The 23,551-nt window shown below is 35.1% G+C and overlaps 1 protein-coding gene and 2 long non-coding RNA genes across 3 annotated transcripts; all 3 read right to left on the minus strand.

Moving 5' to 3' along the window:
* Nucleotides 1–1,087: 1,087 nt before the first annotated feature.
* LOC117299076 lies at nt 1,088–3,880 on the minus strand. Its single transcript, XM_033782492.1, has 5 exons — nt 3,847–3,880; nt 3,239–3,428; nt 2,383–2,448; nt 1,700–1,862; nt 1,088–1,197 (listed from the first exon to the last, which is right to left on the minus strand). The coding sequence occupies exons 2-5, from the start codon at nt 3,392–3,394 to the stop codon at nt 1,145–1,147; spliced, it is 438 nt and encodes a 145-aa protein (XP_033638383.1). The 5' UTR covers nt 3,395–3,428; nt 3,847–3,880; the 3' UTR covers nt 1,088–1,144.
* A 61-nt stretch (nt 3,881–3,941) lies between these two features.
* Nucleotides 3,942–5,919, minus strand: LOC117299098. The gene is made up of 3 exons (XR_004520040.1): nt 5,807–5,919; nt 4,809–4,929; nt 3,942–4,008 (listed from the first exon to the last, which is right to left on the minus strand). It is a non-coding gene; the product is annotated as an uncharacterized LOC117299098 (long non-coding RNA).
* Nucleotides 5,920–9,628: 3,709 nt separating this feature from the next.
* On the minus strand, nt 9,629–11,771 carry LOC117299535. Its single transcript, XR_004520085.1, has 3 exons — nt 11,645–11,771; nt 10,315–10,438; nt 9,629–9,856 (listed from the first exon to the last, which is right to left on the minus strand). It is a non-coding gene; the product is annotated as an uncharacterized LOC117299535 (long non-coding RNA).
* Between the last annotated feature and the right edge of the window lie 11,780 nt (nt 11,772–23,551).

Below are 23,551 nucleotides of genomic sequence, written 5' to 3' on the forward strand. Positions count from 1 at the left end.
GGACGAGTGTGACACTTTTGGAAATGTCTGATCATGGGCTATCCGGCAATGTCAAGTACGTCCGTAATATCCAAATAATTCACACAATGTATGAGTCCTGCATTGTTGTGGGTATATTGGGTATATCACCACAACATTCTCTCTTGTAACCTCCTGTTCTGAAATAATATTCCAAGTTCACAGTGTCTGTAGAAATTGTGAAAATATTATCACAGCTCCAAAGAACGAAGACAATTTTAATTTGACATGTAAGGGATAATGTTATCTCAGAAATGAACAGTTTGAAAGCCAAAGCATTTGTAAAGTGGAAAAGAAAAAGGTTGTTTAAGCATGTCAGATATATTACCTTGATATTCACAGGTTGTTTGGTTTCAGAAGTAATGTTGACGCTGGTATGAAGGTCGCCTTCACTAGGTGAATTTCACATCCTGATCATCTGCAGAATCTGCTTTAAAATAACATGATCACAACAATCATCTAGTTGACAATTGGTAACTTCAGTAGAAAGCTTAAATTCTTAGTACATGTATTAGCCTTGATGGTTTGGGTTGAAATGTCACCTTTCAGTTTGCTTATTACAAAGGGTTTTGTCAACAACACAAAACCACAAAACCAAAACGAATCATAATGCGGTAAGTTGCATACATACAAAAAATTAAACTAATTCAAACATTATGATTTTGATCTGTAAGGCTTTTGCACGAGAGATCATCCATAACAAAAAACTACTTTCAAAAAGTAACATCTGAAAAAACTCAGCAGGAATCACACATCCTTTTTCAAGAAAAATTTCTAATTCAATGGAGCTCTCCTGATAAAAGTAATAAAACAACCTTCGGTTGATTTTAAAAACACATACTAGTTTCCAATATAATCAACTATTTATGTGACTTCTCCAGATGTTTGGAAACATTATCACAATTTAAGAACATTTTTAACATGCTAAATATAAATTGAATAAACAAGGATTGTGGATCAGGACCTTTTAATTCAGTAATAAAACAAAATGTCTTATCACATTAAGTTTGAGAATCTTCTGAACTGAATACTGTTGAATAAATGTGCTGTCTTTTGTGGAGAAATATAGTTTAACACTATTTTCCTTTGCTCATCTCACCATAGTCGTACATTGCATTTAACACTTTTAAGTATTTATACCTACCTCATTAGTTTGAAACATGGATTGTTTTGCTGCACCTGTGGATCAACAAAGAAATTAGTCACACAAATAGTGCCATGGTAAAGAGTTGAACATTGTTTAATTGAGGAAAGGGTTGATTATTGTAACAAAAATGGTGTATCACCCATCAACCTCGTCAGAGATAACATTTCGTATCTATTCAAAACTATAATTTAAGAAAACCCTGAAGCATGGAGGATTGTGGAAATATGGATTTATAAACAAGTATTATTTATAGCTACTTAATCAGACATTGTAGCCACATCTTAGTTGATCTCAGATATAAAGGTGTTTTGGTATTATATAGTCATCTTTTTGGGGCATTTTTACGCAGCAGTTTGAATATTTCATTTAGTAATTTTATTACCTTGATTCTTTGAGATAAAAAGTGCCACATAAATGTTGAGTCTTGATTGATGTCTAACAAATTAAAAAACAAGTGAAGTATCGGCTGTTCCAAAAAGTTTCAATGCAACCAAAAGCAAGCAATTGTAAACAAAAAAAATTAAACAAGTATACCTCTTAATCCACAAAGCTGGTCGCTGGAGTCACTTTCTATTTCTTCATTTTCACTATCGGGAATGTAATCATTGTCATCACTGTCATCACGTGTAGTATCGGAGTCATCAACTTGTGAGTTGTGTTTTGGGGAACACTTGTTGACATCATCAGCTGCAGAATTCTATGAAGTAACACAAATAAACACCATAATCATTAGCATTAAGGAGATAGGAATTGGCAAGCTTATATTGTTAGGCACCCAGCAAAATCTCAATTGCACAAAATGTAACTTCTTACATTTGAAATTTGTGTTATACATGTATTCTTGTCATAGCCGTGTCGGAAATAACTGAGACAACACCATGAGCTTATTGTATATATTTACCTTGACATTTCACAGATTGTTTGTTTTCAGAAGTAATGTTGACTCTGGTTTTTAGTAAATAGGTAAATGATCTTTATACATAACTACATTTGTTGATTTTCATTATTAAATTGATGGTAAATGCATCAAATAATCCTGAGGCAAAAGGAATTAATTAAAAAATATATTGACAATGGCAGAATTTGTATTGAGGTAATACAAATTGGAAGTACATGATTGCAATGGGACAATAATAAATCATGCTGTGAAATCTTGACTGTTTTATTTCAGAAATAATGTTGAATTGCTTGTTCACTAAATTGAAAACATGATGTACCTTTTTCAGTCCACAGAAAGTGAGCTTGTCAAGGTAGTCATTATGCTTTTCCTGCATCTGCCCCATCTAGTTAATAATAAACAAGAACAACAGTAATAAAACAATATTTGTTTTTTTTAGAAATCAGTATCACAATATCTTTTTCTCAAGACTGACAAAGAGCAGCATTTTCATAATAAGTGATGGAAGAGATTGAACGTGAATATTACGCATTAAGAACTTGTGCGCTTATCCAGCAAGGACCTTTTAAAAATGCACTTTGCATTTCCTGGATAACATAAATCATTATCTGACTATTATGTCAAATGGAATGCAAAGGAGGGTTTAATAAGTATCAAATCATCTTTAATCAATGCTGCTTGCAGCGTTATACCCACTTAGAGAATTAGAACACATTACACACTATATGAATTCTAACATAGTATTGACAACATGTTCAAATGTTTTAGCTAAAAGGGCACTGAACCAGCAGTGGAACCAGTGCCCATTTTATGTAGAAAATATGAATACAATTTTACTACAGGAATACGAGTATAAAGTGAATAACGATACAAGGCCAAGGTCTTATTCAACTTTCATGTTACATTTGGGACATCTATGCACAAAACAATGGGGTTTTAATTTGTCCTGCCTTTTATAAAAGGGTCCAATTTTACGGCACTGCTTACCAAGGAATTCCGGCATTCGGCCAATAGAATCATGCGCTTTACAGGCACTGTAAACTCAGAATTCTGTGGTAAGCAGAGCCATGAAATTTATACAAGGTCTTCAGCAAGTTTGTTTTTCCTAATTTTCTTAAAATATAGGTTTAAAAACAACATTTTAAAAACAAAACCATACTAATACTTAACAATACCTTTCTCCATGGCAAGTTGGGTACACCATAATCAAACCGAAGTTCTTCCCAGACTTCAATGTCTCGAACAGCAAATAAGCAAAGATGTGGATTCTTGCCATCATTAACAGCTACCATTTTACAATTGGCTTTGGGGGCAACTGCATCATTGACCATTCTTCCGATGCAACTTGAATATGTTGCATCCAAACTACAATACAAGAACAATATTTCAAAACAATTATTTTGTTGATTTCATCTGAAAATCAAAGACTCTTATAACTGTTACAAAGTTCCCTTCATACAAACAGCAAACTGAAATGAGTTCCATTTCCAATTATTGTTTTGTCTTGATTTTTGTAAGGTCTTTTTGGCTGTCCTCTGAGTGTTTTGTATCCTTTAGAAAAGATGCTATATTAATGCTAGTATAATTTTTCAATAGTTATTTACCCTTACATGCATCTGCTATTACATACACTTTGCACTGGACACAAATAATAATTGAAGATTTGCATATCTGTTGGCTTTACATGAAATAGAGGGTGGGGGAAGAAGGAAAAGAACCTTTTTTATACGCTGAATAGGTTGACTGTGTTTTCAAATTCAAATTATAACTTAATAAGACTAACCATTTTGTTTTGGAGTTTTGTTTGAAAAAGTACAAAAAACTTCCATCAGCTATAGTGTATCTGCTTTCACGTTCAAGGCTTCTTTTCTAGAGATCAGCTCTCCCCGGTACTCGAGAAGGAAGTCATTTCTTGAGAACCTTTTCGTTGCAAAAACACCACTTCCTGCAAGCAACGATGGATTTGTGTATAATTTTGAAGAGTTAAATTTTATGATATGAGAATACGGGTCTCTTCTACTGCTTTCTTTAATTTGTTTTTATTAGTCTTTCACCCAAAGAAGATAATACTGCGATGGGTAAATTATTTGACTTACACAAAATGTGTTGACCTTTAACCCTGCTATAATTACACTGTTAAAACTCCTATATAACAAAGACATTAGTCACTGTCAAGTTTTGGTTGTCTTTGTATGTGACACATTTTGCATTATATGTATCGAAACATCCAGAAAAATGTTTTTGTTTGTTTCCCCCTTTTCACAACTATAATTAATGGGGTCATTGAAGTTGGAACAGTTCTAGATGAACTGAATTATGGTAGCCTTTCTGTCTTTTGTTAATTATGTTACTTACACATAGTACATTAAACATTAACTGACTGAAGTATACAATGTCTTAAAACAATTGGGTAAAAAACTTGACTACATCTTGTCCTCTTGAATTTAATTTTAAAATACACCAGTTTGTATCCATTTAGTGTTAATATACCAAATTGATGCACTTGGATTTCTCTGCCTCCATGTCCAACATAAATGTTTGCGTGGTTGATGAAACAAAGCCACAGGATACGCATGGAAGACTTTGAGTAGTATTGATGTATAGACCAATCACAGTTGTCCGATCACACAAATAAGTGTGTGTTTGTCTGAATCAAGCAGTGAAGCAAAAAAGAGGTGCAGCCTGCATGTAATATCGTTTTATCCATGTGGGCAGTAGGGGGGTCCTGATTAGTCTATTACCTACCAATGAATTTGTTGATATGTCGCACTATAAATCCAGGCTGGTCTTCCTGCTGAAAACAAAATTGTTTGCCATTTTTGCCTGTTCTGCGAAGAGATGATCTTAAACGAAGTTTCATTGCAACCTGCAAAACCGAAAAACATAAAATACAAAATTATTATTGATGATGAAATCAAAAGTAGTTGTTTTACCCATTTCTCAAAAAGTACAGCCTTGCATGTACAAAGTGTGTTAATGTTTTCTACCATGACCATCTATATTATTTAAGGTAAGTGTACATCTGCAGACATTTATATTTTCAATCTAATACCAATGTCACTGCACAGCTTTTAACTCAAGATTGTAGAACCTCAAATCATAGTTCAAGGAGTAATTCTGCACTTGCCCAAAGTCTCTAGGGCTAGGCCTATAATGTAACAGAACAGAAGGTTTGTGAGAACTCCATAATGTAACTGTAACATAAAAATATGGCCCCCATGTACAGAGAGTATGACACTGACAGAGCCATATGATCACGATGATGATCGATTCTATTTATTATGTACTTGTTTTAAGTAATAAACACTTTATATTATTAACTCTATAAATCTTTAGCATGAAACTATCATTTTTTTATCAACCAATATCAATCATTCAATCATCATCCAAATCATATCATAGTCCAAAAAGCTAAAGTAAAAGCCCTAGACACTTATTACACTCATCAGTCATGGTCCCTTGGCGTCAGACCAGTAGATGGCCTACGCTATAGGCTGCAGTTACAATAAAAATAGCATAGGCTTAACACTTTCTAAGTTTAGGCACCACCATACTTACATACAATTACAACACAGTACATGCAACACTAACATTAACAAGTAACCTTTATTTAATATTTATTTAGAACTCTTAGAATAGAAGATTCCAGAAGAGTTTTTGTGTGAACTTTAAATTTCCTTAAAGTTTAAAACTTAAAAGTTTAACGATAAATTTAACCCATCTAGAAATAATAACTACCTTACCTGGTCCAGTATTAACTTTCAACACTTCTTGACTTGTGTCCCCTTTCTAATTGTTGCACAAACAAAAGTCAGAAAAACACAACGTGTAGACCTCTCTCAGGTTGGTAGATCGAGACCAGCACAAGGTATAGGCCCTACGCACACAGTACTTAATCACCACCCTCACACACACACGATCATCGATGGCCGGCATGGTGGCATGGTACTACAATAATACATTAGTAGTATACTACTAGTAGTTACAGTGTGTGCAGAGTCAATGGGGCGTATGTACAAAAAGTGTACATTACTAACAATGTTCGTGTACCCTATCATGTACACTAACTATGCGACGCGGGGGGTCGAGGGGGATATGGAGAGCTGGCCGCAAAACGAGTATTGGCTAAAAGTTGACGTTCACCAGTAAGCGAAAATTCACTACTTAGCAGAAAGTTGCGGGAGCAAGTCAGAAAAAGGGATGGTTAATAAGGCTAAGCTAGACAGATATATAAGGCCGTACTCCGAATTGACGGCCGTATCCGCTAATTCGGATATTTCTTCACTATTAATTATTAAACTTAAAGACAGTTATGTGTTTACATTATATTGCCATTTTATTTATCAATAATGAACAACGGGCATTATATTATTTGCCCGCTGTAACAATTTTTGCATCACTCAATGAATTCCCTTACATAACGTAACGAGGATACTATTTCTAACACTATAGGAAGACGTGCGTGGTATTTGCATCACTCTGCCGTTAACAACAAGAGGTTATTATTCCCACACATAGGGCGACAGTTATGTGTCTACATTTTATTGATATTTTACTAGCCACGTTAACATTTGCATCACTTCCGTTAACACAAGAGGGTATTATTCCACACAATAGGGCGACAGTTATGTGTCTACATTTTATTGATATTTTACTAGCCCGTTATAACATTTGCATCACTTCCGTTAACAACAATGAGGTTATTATTCCACACACTAGGGCGACAGTTATGTGTCTACATTTTATTGATATTTACTACGCACGTTATAACATTTGCATCACTGCCGTTAACAACAATGAGGTTATTATTCCACACAATAGGGCGACAGTTATGTGTCTACATTTCATTGATATTTTATTACACACGTTATAACATTTGCATCACTGCCGTTAACAACAATGAGGTTATTATTCCACACAATAGGGCGACAGTTATGTGTCTACATTTTATTGATATTTTACTACGCACGTTATAACATTTGCATCACTGCCGTTAACAACAATGAGGTTATTATTCCACACAATAGGGCGACAGTTATGTGTCTACATTTTATTGATATTTTATTACACACGTTTATAACATTTGCATCACTGCCGTTAACAACAATGAGTGTATTATTCCACACAATAGGGCGACAGTTATGTGTCTACATTTTATTGATATTTTATTACACACGTTATAACAATTGCATCACTGCCGTTAACAAAAACATTGAGGGTATTATTCCACACAATAGGGCGACCGTTATGTGTCTACATTTATTGATATTTTATTACACACGTTATACATTTGCATCACTGCCGTTAACAAAAAACATTGAGGTTATTATTCCACACAATAGGGCGACAGTTATGTGTCTACATTTTATTGATATTTTATTACGCACGTTATAACATTTGCATCACTGCCGTTAACAAAAACAATGAGGTTATTATTCCACACAATAGGGCGACAGTTATGTGTCTACATTTTATTGTTGCGTATGGTATTATGCGCATATTGGCATTACTTATGTAATAACGTTTTTACCATTTTCGTCCAAACATGCCGCAAATTAGAGTTTGTCAGCAATTAATTGCATCCACTGTTTACCAAGCTGAGACAGTATGTCTGGAAGTTGGATGGGTTGTGCATGTCGCCCAGGAGTCGTCGGCAATGTTGTAGGCCGATCTACTCTAACTCAACAGATGGTTCCACTTGTGCATCGGGTTCTCTCAGAGACAAGTTCCATTGTCAATTGACATATCAATTTTTTACACAAAGGCAACTACTGGCAGATTTTTTTTTCGCACCCCTCCTGACCAAGTCACTGACCCCCTATTGACACCCCTCTAGAATGTGTGGCATGGTCCAGCTAAGCATTATGGAATGAGCTGCCTGGATCGAGCGTTCGATGTGTTTAGGACAATGGCAATGGCAATAAGATGTGTCGTTAAATACCGACCACGTGACCTGTGTCAAGTCAACAGTGGAAGGTACTATTCCATACAATAAGACCAATATTTTTTATTGGTAAGCACCTTGATTTGTACCTGGCCTTCCCAGTTCCTAAACAACAATGAGTATAATTATTATTCCACGCAATGGGGAGACAGTTATAATATGTCTACATTGTATTGTATTATTTGTACCACTGCATGCTGTTGACGACAATAAGGGTGTTAATTCCACACAATAGGTAGACTGTTATGTATCTTACGTATTCAATATAGGCCCTGTAACATGCGCCCTGGCCTTATCAATGGGGAGGGGGGGGGGGGGTCAGAGATAAAGGGAAATCGTTAACTATGTTATCGTCTATACTTTTCGTTCGAATAATTGTTATACAGCTGCTTGATAAACGTTTATATCATGTCTTTTAACACATTCGGCAAAAGTACTGATTCACCATTTTCTTTTGCAGTTTGATGTGCGTTCAACTTTGTTGAAGTTTTAAATGTGCCTTGTTTAAGATTATGTCAAACCATTACGGAGACGTTTACATTGCTGATTTTTATATAAAAAATATATATATATTTGTTTATGTTCACTTATTAATGTACACTATTTTGAGACCATTAACTGTCAACATTGTTCGGTTTTCACAATCAAACAAATGTCTGGTTTGTGTACGGCAATCAAATTATATTCAGAACAAAAACCAAAACACAAGGAGGTCAAAGTATAACATTTGAGGAGAGTATTATGTGTTTTCAACTTCAAATTTATTTACGCAATACTGTGAACGTAAACAAGTTATGTCACTTAAAATAAACAAGACCATGAAGTCAAAGAATAATGCAGTATACATGTAGATTTACTTAAAAATCAAACAAGATAAATAAAGCCCGAAAGCTCCACCTGGATATTTATTCATGCCTTAATAAATACCGTGCTATTAAAGGGGCTGTGTCATCATGATCACAGAGTCTGTGGCTCGACACTGAATAATGAACTCTCACCCTTTTACTGCACACGTGCACGTGATGGCGTTCGCATCATCATAGTATAATAATGGTGATACCCTTTAAGAATGAAACAGTCAACGCGCGCGTATGCAGTAAATGGTTGAGAGTTCATATTCTCTGGACCAGGAAACATGCAGACTATGATTGTGATGACAGCCCATTTAAATCACTAACTCTATGTAACCAGAAAAAACAAAAATGTCACACAAAATTCCAACAAATTTCCAAGTCAATAAAATGGTTTAAACTTAGAGTCATGTAATATGGTAAACTATGAAACATACAATTAAAAAATACTTACATGTGTGACATGCTCTGCCTTCAATTAAATTATTTTCAAAAACTCCCAGCATGCAGTTCTAATCAATAAATTGTAGTAGTAAACATTTAACATTTCAAATACACAACAGAATTTTGATCACCCCCAAATTATAACAAAATTGTATACAATTTGGCAAGAAAGCAGCAAGTCATTCATGTTTGGGATATCAGTGATTTTGTGTGTGTTAAATAAAATTAGCTGTGGCAAACTGCTTACCAACCAAAATGACCTATGATATAAATATGAAAAAATGGCCTAACGTTTCGACCCTAGCTGAGTTTTTCCAAAATGCTAATTTTTTGAGAAAGACTCCGCTAGGGTCGAAACATAAGGCCATTATAACTTTTTTCAATTAAATAATTAAATCTATATTCTAGTCTTGATCGTCTATCCATGTGTAGTTGTTAAAAAGTGATAAGGTTTTCATGTTGTCTCTTTTAAGCCTGTTGTCTGCTCCTTTTCTTGAAATAACAGGTGAACATCAAGTATAAATCTTGACAAAACAGGTCAGGATGATTCTTACCTACAAGAAGATTGCACATAAATTGACACTTGACTGTAAATTGTTACATGTTCATTTTCTAAAGATTAATTATAATATTTTTAACATATATAAGACTTGTATTCAGTACACCCATAAATGGAAATCAATGGACTTCAATGTCTCACTAAAAGGTTAATCTTCAAATCAATATGTTGAATTACATCAATATTGCTACTTTGGTTTTTATTGACCTTTCAAAAGATTTTATTGACTGTAATCTTCCTTTTTCTTCAATGTTTTGTTAATATTCCATGACTTTGTTCCACCCATTATAATACAGTGGCTTAACCTGAGGGCGGGCGTGGATTGGAGGGGGAGCACGTTGTACATTTAAGGCCACCTCTATAAGAAAATCTACTGAAATCTACTGAAATTGCCTTCCCTATCTCTGTATAATGTATCACACTTGCGTTACATGTAATTAGAAATACGTATACCTTGTTGATCATTGGATTTGTCAGTTATGTGAACTTTATGCGTATCATGTGGGTTTTACATGTATCTGCACCTGCTGTGAGATTTTCAACTCTTCCGGATGGCTAATGAAAGCTGCTTGCCAATCTGAAAAGAGAATACCATTTGTATAAAATTTATCAACTAGCTTTTCCCTGTATCATGCAAAAGTGCACACCAACCGTTTGAATATTTAAATACTGCAAAAAAATGTGTAGGTAGTTTGATCTCTGTGATTCGCCACTCATGAAAACCATGACAGCAGTGTATGTAACAGAAGCGTTAGGAAGCTGTGACAGCTTTGGGAAAGTTAGATCAAGGACCAGTGGTTGACTTGTGGTTGGGTTAGTGACTTACATAAGGCATGCGCACTTAGTACGAATGACTGTATGTCATGTTAACGCAACCATTACCAAGGGAATTAGAAGTTGGCAAAATCAAGGTTATAATTTTTCTGATTGATAACTGGTCCCTTCTGCTCTGTGCTTGGCTATTGGTAAGCATGGCAGCAATAGGATCAGCCTCAGCTAGTTGTAAATCATCAACTACTAGTTCAACTATGACTAGCGTAACTTCAGAGTTGTCGACATATGGTTAACTATGCTCCTTGATCAAACTTTCTCAAGACTTTTGTGAGCTCCCATCCTATCATCAATCCATAGAGCAGGGAACTGCACAAAAAAATGTTCAAAAGAAGTAAAAATTAAATTGAAAAAGTAATTTTTTTATTAAATTGTTCACATTCACGTATACTAATTTTTCGCAATACATTACAATACAATGCTAAGTATCTATGCCTAAATGCAACATGCAATGAAGTGATTTCGCAACGTAAAGCAAATCAAAACAAATCTTTTAACGCAACTTGTGTCCAGACATAACTTGGTCTAGTCCAGACAGTTTTCAAATTAACCTACAAATCGACCATGTTTTTATTTCATTGGCAAGTCATTTCCTAGACCTGGAGGCCTTACACGTTCGCATAAACACTAAGTTATTAATTATTATGGCGGTAGAACCGCCATGGACTCGGAGGTAGAAACAACCACCGATCTCCATGTGCTATACAAGGCTAGTCATTTCCCATCTTTTCCAGCAGCAAAACATAACAATTTACAATTTTCGTATACGGCGGGGTGCGATTTTTCAACTGGTCCGCAGTACACTACACTTGAAAATTTGTCTACTGGTTACCAGTGATGCAATTTTAGTATACTTCTCATGTTCATAATACTCTAGATCTAGCTAGCTCGCTAACATTGCGATGATTTATTCTCGGGAAAAGGATACGCCCTACTAATCTTAAACTCTTACCATTTTTGATATGGATGACCTACGATTTCCACAAAGAATGTAGCACAAGACACATTATCACACGACGTCTTCTGGCGCGGCGCAGCCTAGGCCCAACGATGTGTCGAACACGACGAACACAGCTTAAAGTTTCTCAAACGTCTGTCACTTGGTGGCGCACTTCGAGTAAATTGGCATTGTTATGTTTTTACAGACCGATAAAATTGAAGTGAATAAGTGAAAAACAACTTTGTAGCTTATGTTTTTTTGTAATAAGGTCAAAATGTTTTCCCAAATATGTGCTTGATTTCATGTGTCACATTTACTAAAAATCATAATTCCATTTTTATGAGTTATAGGGCAAAAAGTGACCGTCACCCTAATGTTGCAATATATACGGCCTCACATATAACCGCGGCTATTTTCAAAGTTCGCCTCAAACCCACTTCATGATAGCACCCCCAAACTAGTTTACTTTTAAGAAACAGTAGGCCCTAAAGTTCCTGCATGTTACTTCAATTAACTGTGCAATGCTGGGAAAACTGATAAATCATGGGCTGAAATAATAAGGCGACGGTTATATGTCGCCCTATTTTTTTTGTCACCCTAACATGGTTTTTTTATGTACGAAATGTCGCCCAAATGTTCAATTAATGGAAATAATAATAATAATAATAATAATAATAACACTGAATACTGCAAATGGGCGACTCCATTTTTATGCTGCAAATGGTGGACAGTTCATATCTTGAAAACTTTAGATGTTGTTTGAAATTTTTTTATTAAAAAACATTCTTGGGAAAACGATAAGCTTCTGGTGTAATTGTCTCGTTTTTGAATGGTTGCTTTTAGAACATAACTTTTTTTGGTGTCGCCCTTTTGTTTTTTAACTACATGTGGTGTAAACGGTGCACTTTCTCTAGATGTCACCCCTTCCCTGTTAATTTACGATCGGAACAAGTGCTGTATTAGGGTTACAGACAGAGATTTCATTGTTACCAGTGAGGGCCCATTTTCATGGCTAAGCTTACCGCGGAATAGTGCTCTTAAGGCGCCCATTAAAGCACATAGTCACTAGCGGACTGACTGATTTTAAAATATTTTTTATGTTTGTTTATTTGTTTTTTTAAACGGCGCACTGGAATGAAAAAAATCTTAGGGGGCCTAGTTGTTGTTTTCGATTTTCAAGATTGATTTCACGATCGGAGAAAGATTTAACATAGCAAATGTAAAATTTCATCGTTAGTTTTTTTTCTAAATAAATAAGCCCCTGGGCTGCAAAGGTATTTTTTAAATCAGCTACCGATACTCCAGCAGATTTGCAGTGCTTGATTTTTCAGGGTTTGACTGATTACTTTCAGATCTTCAAATGTTATCTGAGATTTTAGCGTTTTAAGGTATAAGATCGAACTACCGTATGCCTTAATATCCGTCAAATAAGTCCATGCTTGTAGAGCACTTCTGATCAATATCCATACTCGTAATGTTACTTAAATTACTTCTGTAACATATTTATGTTCAAGAAAAAGCGAAACATTGCAAAACATGTTACATGTCACAAATTTCATTACAGATCTCATTTTTTAATTTTTTTTTATGGGGGGGGATAGTGTGCAGGGGCTGAGGGGGGTAGGTGAAGGGGCATCTTAGGGAGGAGGGAGGCTGCAACCCCCCCCCCATGCCACCCCGGCGCCGCCTCTGGCGGCAATCCCCTCTAAAAGGGAAAGGCATCTTTTAAAAATGCCAGAGCCACGTACAATTTTAGCCCGGACATATTGGCTCGTTTGTCTCAATATTGCTCTTGCGATTCTTGCTAATATGATATATCCTAATAAAAGCATTTTGCTGAAAGAAAACAAATGGCGGCTACTTTGAAAAATGACCGCCATGTGTACTACAGGCCATTTTAGAGTTGGCACTCTATCTAATTTTCCGAGGTTTTGGTTTAAAATACACCTGTGCCACAAGCGCGAGGGGCAGCGCTTCGCCGCTCACGCTGGTCTTTTTTGCTGTTAATGTTTTCCACCGGGGTGCCGCGAGCGCCTTGAATTAAGCCTAGGCTAGCCTTACTACAAACGTATTTCGAACAACTTTTTATTTATTTATTTTGTAATTTGTTCTCACCATGAATGAAGGAGGACTATCTTCAAATGTTACTCCCAATAAAGAATTAAACTCCTTTTACAATTAGAAACAATTTAAAGAAACATTTTCAAATATTATATAAATTGAAATCATGTTTGACGAACCCTTCACGTTTCCCGTTATTTGGATGATTCAACAAGTGGTTTTTTGTATGTTTGAAGAACTACCGGTATCTATACACAAGTTTAGATAACTGCCACTTGACGCCACACAGCTTGAAGTCGGCCAATTAAAGTTCTCAAACTCAGAGACAATGCAAACGCAAAGAAATGTGCTGAAAAAAAACAATAGGCGAAAGTTGCTGTTCAAATGGGTTGTTGTTTGTTTGTTTGTTTGTTTGTTGGGGTGTTTGATGGGGTGTTTGTTTGTTTGTTTTGTTTTGTTTTTACTTATAACTGTACTTGGCAAGACATCTTAGGTTTTAAACTTTCATGTACATTTAATACGATTTAAAGCAAAATTACCAAAAGTATATGCTTCAGGAAACTGACAAAATTTGGCTAGACTTAACCACAGTCGATCTACTTGTCAGCCGATCGCTGCGTAGTTTAAAAAACTAGACATTCTTGATCAATTTAACCCCGGACCACTGTTTCTCTAGTCAAATATGGGAGTTAAGTTTTGCTGAATGTAAAAACAAGTTATCTTTGCAATGAGAAAACTAATTAAAAGTTGATTTCAAATAGAAATTTGTAATCACTTCAGTCGGTTTGTTTTAACTAATATTCAGTGTGTTGGAATTATGTGGTCGTCGCCTTATTGAAACTGTAATCTTAATATGGTTTGCAGCAGATTGATTTAGAGTCAAGCATTAGGAAACGGAAAAGATGTTGCAAAAAGGCGACAGATTGTCGCCCTTGTGTGGTTGTATTTGTTATGACCTAAAATACGTCGAAACGGGTAAGATACTATGCCTTGTCATCCAAGTACACTTTTATTTGTAACTTGAAATATATCGAATAGGGCGACCGAGTTACACAGTGTCCGCCAAAATGGGCAACAAATTTGTACACAACGTCATTATAGTAAATCATTATAGCAAACTGAAAATATGTTTAAGGCGGTGACAGGACAGTGTTGCCCCAGTGTGGTTGTAACATACATTAGTCCATGTTCTTACTAGAGTTAAAGTCCGTGTGTTTTAGCTACACAGGCTGCTTCAAAGAAGATAACCGATTTTTTACAGAAATTTTCCCCTACTTTTCGGACAACATTCAAACATTTAACCTTGACTCATTTAAATATTGATCTTCAAAAATAGGTGACGACAAAATGATTGCATTTACATGTTTTTTTCGCGGAGATAATAATGGTAGTTTGAACATTTCAAACGTGCTTGTCCACAGATGACATCATTCTATCCTCTTGATTGAACTTCGGAGTTTGATTGAAGACAAGAAAACGCTGCCAATTTAAGTTCTCAAACTACCATAGATCTCAGAGAGAATGCAAATGCAAAAGAATGTGCTAAAAAAAATAATGATAGGCGAAAGTTGCTGTGGAAAAGTTTTTTTTTTTTTTTTTTTACATATGACTGTTCTGGGCGAGACCTCTTAGGTTTTATACTTTCATCTCAATTTAATACTGTTTATGTTTACAGCAAAATTACCCAGAGTAATGCTTCAGTAAACTGACTAAATTCGATTAGACTTAACCACAGTCGATCTGCTTGTCAGAAAAACACTGCGTAGTTTGAAAAACTAGACCCCCTTGATCATTTAACCCCTGACCACTGTTTCTCTATTTAAATATGGGGGTTAAGTTTTTCTGAATGAAAAAACAAGTTATCTTTGCAATGATAAAATTAATTAAAAGTTGATTTCAAATAGAAATTTGTAATCACTTCAGTCGGTTTGTTTTAACTAATACTCAGTGTGTTGGAACTATGTGGTCGTCGCCTTATTAAAACTAAGCAAGACATTTACATTTTAAAAGCTTTAATCTTAAGTTAATATGGTTTGCAACAGATTGATTTAGAGTCAAGCATCAGAAACAAACAAGTGTTGGAAAAGACGACAGATTGTAGCCCTGTAGTTGTTCTTGTCATGACTTAAAATATATCGAAACGGTTTACACTATACCCTGTCATCTAAGTACACTTTTATTTGTAACTTAAAATATATCTAATAGGGCGACCGAGTTACGCAGTGTCCGCCAACATGGGCAACACATTTGTACACAATGTCGCCCCTACAGATTAATTTAGAGTCAAGCATTAGGAAACGAAAAAATGTTGGAAAAGGCGACAGATTGTTGCCCTTATATGGTTGTATTTGTTATGACCTAAAATCTGTCAAAACGGGTAACATAGTTTCAATAAGGCGACGACCATTAAGTTATTACTATATAACAAATTTGTACACAATGTCTCCCCGAATGAAATTGAATATGTCACGACTTAGTACTTAGTTTTTACTTTTCTTATAGTTCGTGATTTAGCTAAGGTCCTCTCCTTTTAAAGTTGTATTTGTCACGACTTAAAATATGTCGAAATGGGTAACACACTATACCTTGTCATCTAAGTAGGCAGAAACTTTTCTTTGTAACTTGAAATATATCGAATAGGGCGGCCGAGTTACGCAGTGTCCACCAAAATGGGCAACAATTTTGTACACAATGTCGCCCCTGAATTAAAGTTGTATTTGTCACGACTTAGTACTTAGTTTTTACTTTTCTTATAGTTCGTGATTTAGCTAAGGTCCTCTCCTTTTAAAACTGTTGATGTCAATACCTTTAAAATATTTCGATTCAACCATAATTTATACGGTTCAGAACGATTCAGTTTAGAGTAAATCATTTGTAACTTAAAATATATCGAATAGGGCAACCGAGTTACGCAGTGTCCGCCAAAATGGGCAACAAATTTGTAAAATTGTATTACTAGATAACAAATTTGTACACAATGTCGTCCCCTAATGAAGTTGAATACGTCACGACTTGGTCCTTAGTTTTTACTTTTCTTATTGTTCGTGATTTAGCGAAGGCCCTCTCCTTTTAAAACTGTTGATGTTAAGACATTTAAAATATTTCTATGCAACCTTAATTTCTACGGTTCAGAGTGATTCAGTTTTGAGTAAATCATTATGACAAACTGAAAATATGTTTAAGGCGGCGAAAGGACAGTGTCGCCCCAGTGTGGTTGTAACTTACATTAGTCCATTTGTTCTTACTAGAGTTAAAATCGGTGTGTTTTAGCTACACAGGCTGCTTCAAAAAGATAACCGATTTTTTCAAGCAATTCTCCCTTACTTTTCGGACAATACACAAAACTTTAACTTGATTTGATTGTAATGTTGTTCTTCAAAAATAAGTGACGACATAAGAATTGCATTTTCTTTTGTCTCTGAGGTAACCCCGGACCGCTGTTTCTCTAGTCAAATTCAAAAGTTAGGCTTTCAAAATTGTTAAATGTGAAAATAAGTTATTTTTACAGTGGGATAATTAATTAAAAGTTGATCCTAAATGGAAACAACAATCACCCGTTAGTGAATTTGAGTTGTAATCAGTTCAGCCGGTTTGTTTTAACAAATATTCAGTGTGTTGTAACTAAATGGTCGTCGTCTTGTTGAAATTGAGCAAGACCTTTACATTTTAAAAGCTTTAATCTTATGTTGATATGGTTTGCAACAGATTGATTTAGAGTCAAGCATAAGAAGCAAAAAAGTGTTGGAAAAGGCGACAGATTGTCGCCCTTGTGTGGTTGTATTTGTTATGACTTAAAATATGTTGAAACGGGTTACACTATACCCTGTCATCTAAGTACACTTGTATTTGTAACTTAAAATATATTGAATAGGGCGACTAAGTTACGCAGTGTCCACCAACATGGGCAACAAATTTGTACACACTGTCGCCCCTACAGATTAATTTAGAGTCAAGCATTAGGAAACGAAAAAATGTTGGAAAAGGCGACAGATTGTCGCCCTTGTGAAGTTGTATTTGTCATGACTTAAAATATGTCGAAATGGGTGACATACTATACCTTGTCATCTAAGTAGGCTTACACTTTCCTTTGTAACTTGAAATATATCGAATAGGGCGACCAAGTTACGCAGTGTCCGCCAAAATGGGCAACAATTTTGTACACAATGTCGCCCCTGAATTAAAGTTGTATTTGTCACGACTTAGTACTTAGTTTTTACTTTTCTTATAGTTCGTGATTTAGCTAAGGTCCTCTCCTTTTAAAACTGTTGATGTCAATACCTTTAAAATATTTCTATGCAACCTTCATTTATACGGTTCAGAATGATTCAGTTTAGAGTAAATCATTATAACAAACTGAAAATAATGTATAAGGCGGCGACAGGACAGTGTCGCCCCAGTGTGGTTGTAACTTATACATGTTCCATTTGTTCTTACTAGAGTTAAAGTCCGTGTGTTTTAGCTACACAGGCTGCTTCAAAAAGATAACTGATTTTTTCAAGCAATTTTCCCTTACTTTTCGGATATACACAAAACTTTAACTTGATTTGATTGTAATGTTGTTCTTCAAAAATAAGTGACGACAAAATAATTGCACTTTTTTTTTGTCTCTGAGATAACCCCGGACCACTGTTTCTCTATAGTCAAATCCGAAAGTTAGGCTTTAAAAATTGTTAAATTTAAAAATAAGTTATTTCTTACAGTGGGATAATTAATTAAAAGTTGATCCTAAATGGAAACAATCACCCGTTAGTGCATTTGAGTTGTTATCAGTTCAGCCGATTTGTTTTAACAAATTTTCAGTGTGATGGAACTAAATGGTCGTCGCCTTATTGAAACTGAGCAAGGCCTTAACACTTTAAAAGCTTTAATCTGAAGTTAATATGGTTTGCAACAGATTGATTTAGAGTCCAGCATTAGAAAACAAAAAAATGTTGGAAAAGGCGACAGATTGTCGCCCTTGTGTGGTTGTATTTGTTATGACTTAAAATATGTTGAAATGGGTTACACTATACCCTGTCATCTAAGTACACTTGTATTTGTAACTTAAAATATATTGAATAGGGCGACTAAGTTACGCAGTGTCCACCAACATGGGCAACAAATTTGTACACACTGTCGCCCCTACAGATTAATTTAGAGTCAAGCATTAGGAAACGAAAAAATGTTGGAAAAGGCGACAGATTGTCGGCCTTGTGAAGTTGTATTTGTCATGACTCAGTACTTAGTTTTTACTTTTCTTATAGTTCGTGATTTAGCTAAGGCCCTTTCCTTTTAAAACTGTTGATGTCGATACCTTTAAAATATTTCTATGCAACCTTAATTTATACGGTTCAGAATGATTAAGTTTAGAGTAAATCATTATAACAAACTGAAAATTGTGTTTAATGCGGCGACAGGACAGTGTCGCCCCAGTGTGGTTGTAACTTACCGGTACATTAGTCAATTTGTTCTTACTAGAGTTAAAGTCCGTGTGTTTTAGCACAGGCTGAGTCAAAAAGATATCCGATTTTTTCAAGCAATTTTCCCTTACTTTTCGGACAATACACAAAATTTTAACTTGATTTGATTGTAATGTTGTTCTTCAAATATAAGTGACGTCAAAAAGATTGCATTTTCTTTTGTCTCTGAGATAACCCCGGACCACTGTTTTTCTAGTCAAATTCGAAAGTTAGGCTTTACAATTTGTTAAATGTAAAAATAAGTTATTTTTACACCGAGATAATTAGATAAAAATTGTTCCTAAATGGAAACAACAATCACCCGTTAGTGAATTTGAGTTGTAATCAGTTCAGCCGGTTTGTTTTAACAAATATTCAGTGTGTTGTAACTAAATGGTCGTCGCCTTGTTGAAATTGAGCAAGACCTTTACATTTTAAAAGCTTTAATCTTATGTTGATATGGTTTGCAACAGATTGATTTAGAGTCAAGCATAAGAAACAAAAAAGTGTTGGAAAAGGCGACAGATTGTCGCCCTTGTGTGGTTGTATTTGTTATGACTTAAAATATGTTGAAACGGGTTACACTATACCCTGTCATCTAAGTACACTTGTATTTGTAACTTAAAATATATTGAATAGGGCGACTAAGTTACGCAGTGTCCACCAACATGGGCAACAAATTTGTACACACTGTCGCCCCTACAGATTAATTTAGAGTCAAGCATTAGGAAACGAAAAAATGTTGGAAAAGGCGACAGATTGTCGCCCTTGTGAAGTTGTATTTGTCATGACTTAAAATATGTCGAAATGGGTGACATACTATACCTTGTCATCTAAGTAGGCTTACACTTTCCTTTGTAACTTGAAATATATCGAATAGGGCGACCAAGTTACGCAGTGTCCGCCAAAATGGGCAACAATTTTGTACACAATGTCGCCCCTGAATTAAAGTTGTATTTGTCACGACTTAGTACTTAGTTTTTACTTTTCTTATAGTTCGTGATTTAGCTAAGGTCCTCTCCTTTTAAAACTGTTGATGTCAATACCTTTAAAATATTTCTATGCAACCTTCATTTATACGGTTCAGAATGATTCAGTTTAGAGTAAATCATTATAACAAACTGAAAATAATGTATAAGGCGGCGACAGGACAGTGTCGCCCCAGTGTGGTTGTAACTTATACATGTTCCATTTGTTCTGACTAGAGTTAAAGTCCGTGTGTTTTAGCTACACAGGCTGCTTCAAAAAGATAACTGATTTTTTCAAGCAATTTTCCCTTACTTTTCGGATATACACAAAACTTTAACTTGATTTGATTGTAATGTTGTTCTTCAAAAATAAGTGACGACAAAATAATTGCACTTTTTTTTTGTCTCTGAGATAACCCCGGACCACTGTTTCTCTATAGTCAAATCCGAAAGTTAGGCTTTAAAAATTGTTAAATTTAAAAATAAGTTATTTCTTACAGTGGGATAATTAATTAAAAGTTTATCCTAAATGGAAACAATCACCCGTTAGTGCATTTGAGTTGTTATCAGTTCAGCCGATTTGTTTTAACAAATTTTCAGTGTGATGGAACTAAATGGTCGTCGCCTTATTGAAACTGAGCAAGGCCTTAACACTTTAAAAGCTTTAATCTGAAGTTAATATGGTTTGCAACAGATTGATTTAGAGTCCAGCATTAGAAAACAAAAAAATGTTGGAAAAGGCGACAGATTGTCGCCCTTGTGTGGTTGTATTTGTTATGACTTAAAATATGTTGAAATGGGTTACACTATACCCTGTCATCTAAGTACACTTGTATTTGTAACTTAAAATATATTGAATAGGGCGACTAAGTTACGCAGTGTCCACCAACATGGGCAACAAATTTGTACACACTGTCGCCCCTACAGATTAATTTAGAGTCAAGCATTAGGAAACGAAAAAATGTTGGAAAAGGCGACAGATTGTCGGCCTTGTGAAGTTGTATTTGTCATGACTCAGTACTTAGTTTTTACTTTTCTTATAGTTCGTGATTTAGCTAAGGCCCTTTCCTTTTAAAACTGTTGATGTCGATACCTTTAAAATATTTCTATGCAACCTTAATTTATACGGTTCAGAATGATTAAGTTTAGAGTAAATCATTATAACAAACTGAAAATTGTGTTTAATGCGGCGACAGGACAGTGTCGCCCCAGTGTGGTTGTAACTTACCGGTACATTAGTCAATTTGTTCTTACTAGAGTTAAAGTCCGTGTGTTTTAGCACAGGCTGAGTCAAAAAGATATCCGATTTTTTCAAGCAATTTTCCCTTACTTTTCGGACAATACACAAAATTTTAACTTGATTTGATTGTAATGTTGTTCTTCAAATATAAGTGACGTCAAAAAGATTGCATTTTCTTTTGTCTCTGAGATAACCCCGGACCACTGTTTTTCTAGTCAAATTCGAAAGTTAGGCTTTTCAATTTGTTAAATGTAAAAATAAGTTATTTTTACACCGAGATAATTAGATAAAAATTGTTCCTAAATGGAAACAACAATCACCCGTTAGTGAATTTGAGTTGTAATCAGTTCAGCCGGTTTGTTTTAACAAATATTCAGTGTGTTGTAACTAAATGGTCGTCGTCTTGTTGAAATTGAGCAAGACCTTTACATTTTAAAAGCTTTAATCTTATGTTGATATGGTTTGCAACAGATTGATTTAGAGTCAAGCATAAGAAACAAAAAAGTGTTGGAAAAGGCGACAGATTGTCGGCCTTGTGAAGTTGTATTTGTCATGACTTAAAATATGTCAAAATGGGTGACATACTATACCTTGTCATCTAAGTAGGCAGAAACTTTTCTTTGTAACTTGAAATATATCGAATAGGGCGACCGAGTTACGCAGTGTCCGCCAAAATGGGCAACAATTTTGTACACACTGTCGCCCCTACAGATTATTTTAGAGTCAAGTATTAGGAAACGAAAAAATGTTGGAAAAGGCGACAGATTGTCGCCCTTGTGTGGTTGTATTTGTTATGACTTAAAATATGTTGAAACGGGTTACACTATACCCTGTCATCTAAGTACACTTGTATTTGTAACTTAAAATATATTGAATAGGGCGACTAAGTTACGCAGTGTCCACCAACATGGTCAACAAATTTGTACACACTGTCGCCCCTACAGATTAATTTAGAGTCAAGCATTAGGAAACGAAAAAATGTTGGAAAAGGCGACAGATTGTCGCCCTTGTGAAGTTGTATTTGTCATGACTAAAATATGTCGAAATGGGTGACATACTATACCTTGTCATCTAAGTAGGCCTACACTTTTATTTGTAACTTGAAATATATCGAATAGGGCGACCGAGTTACGCAGTGTCCGCCAAAATGGGCAACAATTTTGTACACAATGTCGCCCCTGAATTAAAGTTGTATTTGTCACGACTTAGTACTTAGTTTTTACTTTTCTTATAGTTCGTGATTTAGCTAAGGTCCTCTCCTTTTAAAACTGTTGATGTCAATACCTTTAAAATATTTCTATGCAACCTTCATTTATACGGTTCAGAATGATTCAGTTTAGAGTAAATCATTATAACAAACTGAAAATAATGTATAAGGCGGCGACAGGACAGTGTCGCCCAGTGTGTTTGTAACATACATTAGTCCATTTGTTCTTACTAGAGTTAAAATCCGTGTGTTTTAGCTACACAGGCTGCTTCAAAAAGATATCCGATTTGTTCAAGCAATTTTCCCTTACTTTTCGGGTATACACAAAACTTTAACTTGATTTGATTGTAATGTTGTTCTTCAAAAATAAGTGACGACAAAATAATTGCACTTTTTTTGTCCCTGAGATAACCCCGGACCACTGTTTCTCTATAGTCAAATCCGAAAGTTAGGCTTTAAAAATTGTTAAATGTAAAAAATAAGTAATTTTTTACAGTGGGATAATTAATTAAAAGTTGATCCTAAATGGAAACAACAATCACCCGTTAGTGCATTTGAGTTGTTATCAGTTCAGCCGATTTGTTTTAACAAATTTTCAGTGTGATGGAACTAAATGGTCGTCGCCTTATTGAAACTGAGCAAGGCCTTAACACTTTAAAAGCTTTAATCTGAAGTTAATATGGTTTGCAACAGATTGATTTAGAGTCCAGCATTAGAAAACAAAAAAATGTTGGAAAAGGCGACAGATTGTCGCCCTTGTGTAGTTGTTCTTGTCATGACTTAAAATATGTTGAAACTGGTTACACTATACCCTGTCATAAGTACACTGGCTGCTTCAAAAAGATAACCGATTTTTTCAAGCAATTTTCCCTTACTTTTCGGATATACACAAAACTTTAACTTGATTTGATTGCAATGTTGTTTTTGAAAAATAAGTGACGACAAAATGATTGCATTTTCTGTTGTCTCTGAGGTAACCCCGGACCACTGTTTCTCTAGTCAAAT

Source organism: Asterias rubens, chromosome 14 (genome assembly GCF_902459465.1).
Source record: "Asterias rubens chromosome 14, eAstRub1.3, whole genome shotgun sequence".
Lineage (NCBI taxonomy): Eukaryota > Metazoa > Echinodermata > Asteroidea > Forcipulatida > Asteriidae > Asterias > Asterias rubens.

Bases quoted from the DNA above. Each gene is read 5' to 3' on its own strand.
- LOC117299076 (XM_033782492.1), bottom strand. From the start codon at position 3,394: ATGGTCAATGATGCAGTTGCCCCCAAAGCCAATTGTAAAATGGTAGCT. The intron at 2,449-3,238 runs GTATTGTTAAGT...ATTATTAACTAG, and splicing joins CCAACTTGCCATGGAGAAAG to ATGGGGCAGATGCAGGAAAA. The intron at 1,863-2,382 runs GTACATCATGTT...GTTACTTCATAG, and splicing joins CTTTCTGTGGACTGAAAAAG to AATTCTGCAGCTGATGATGT.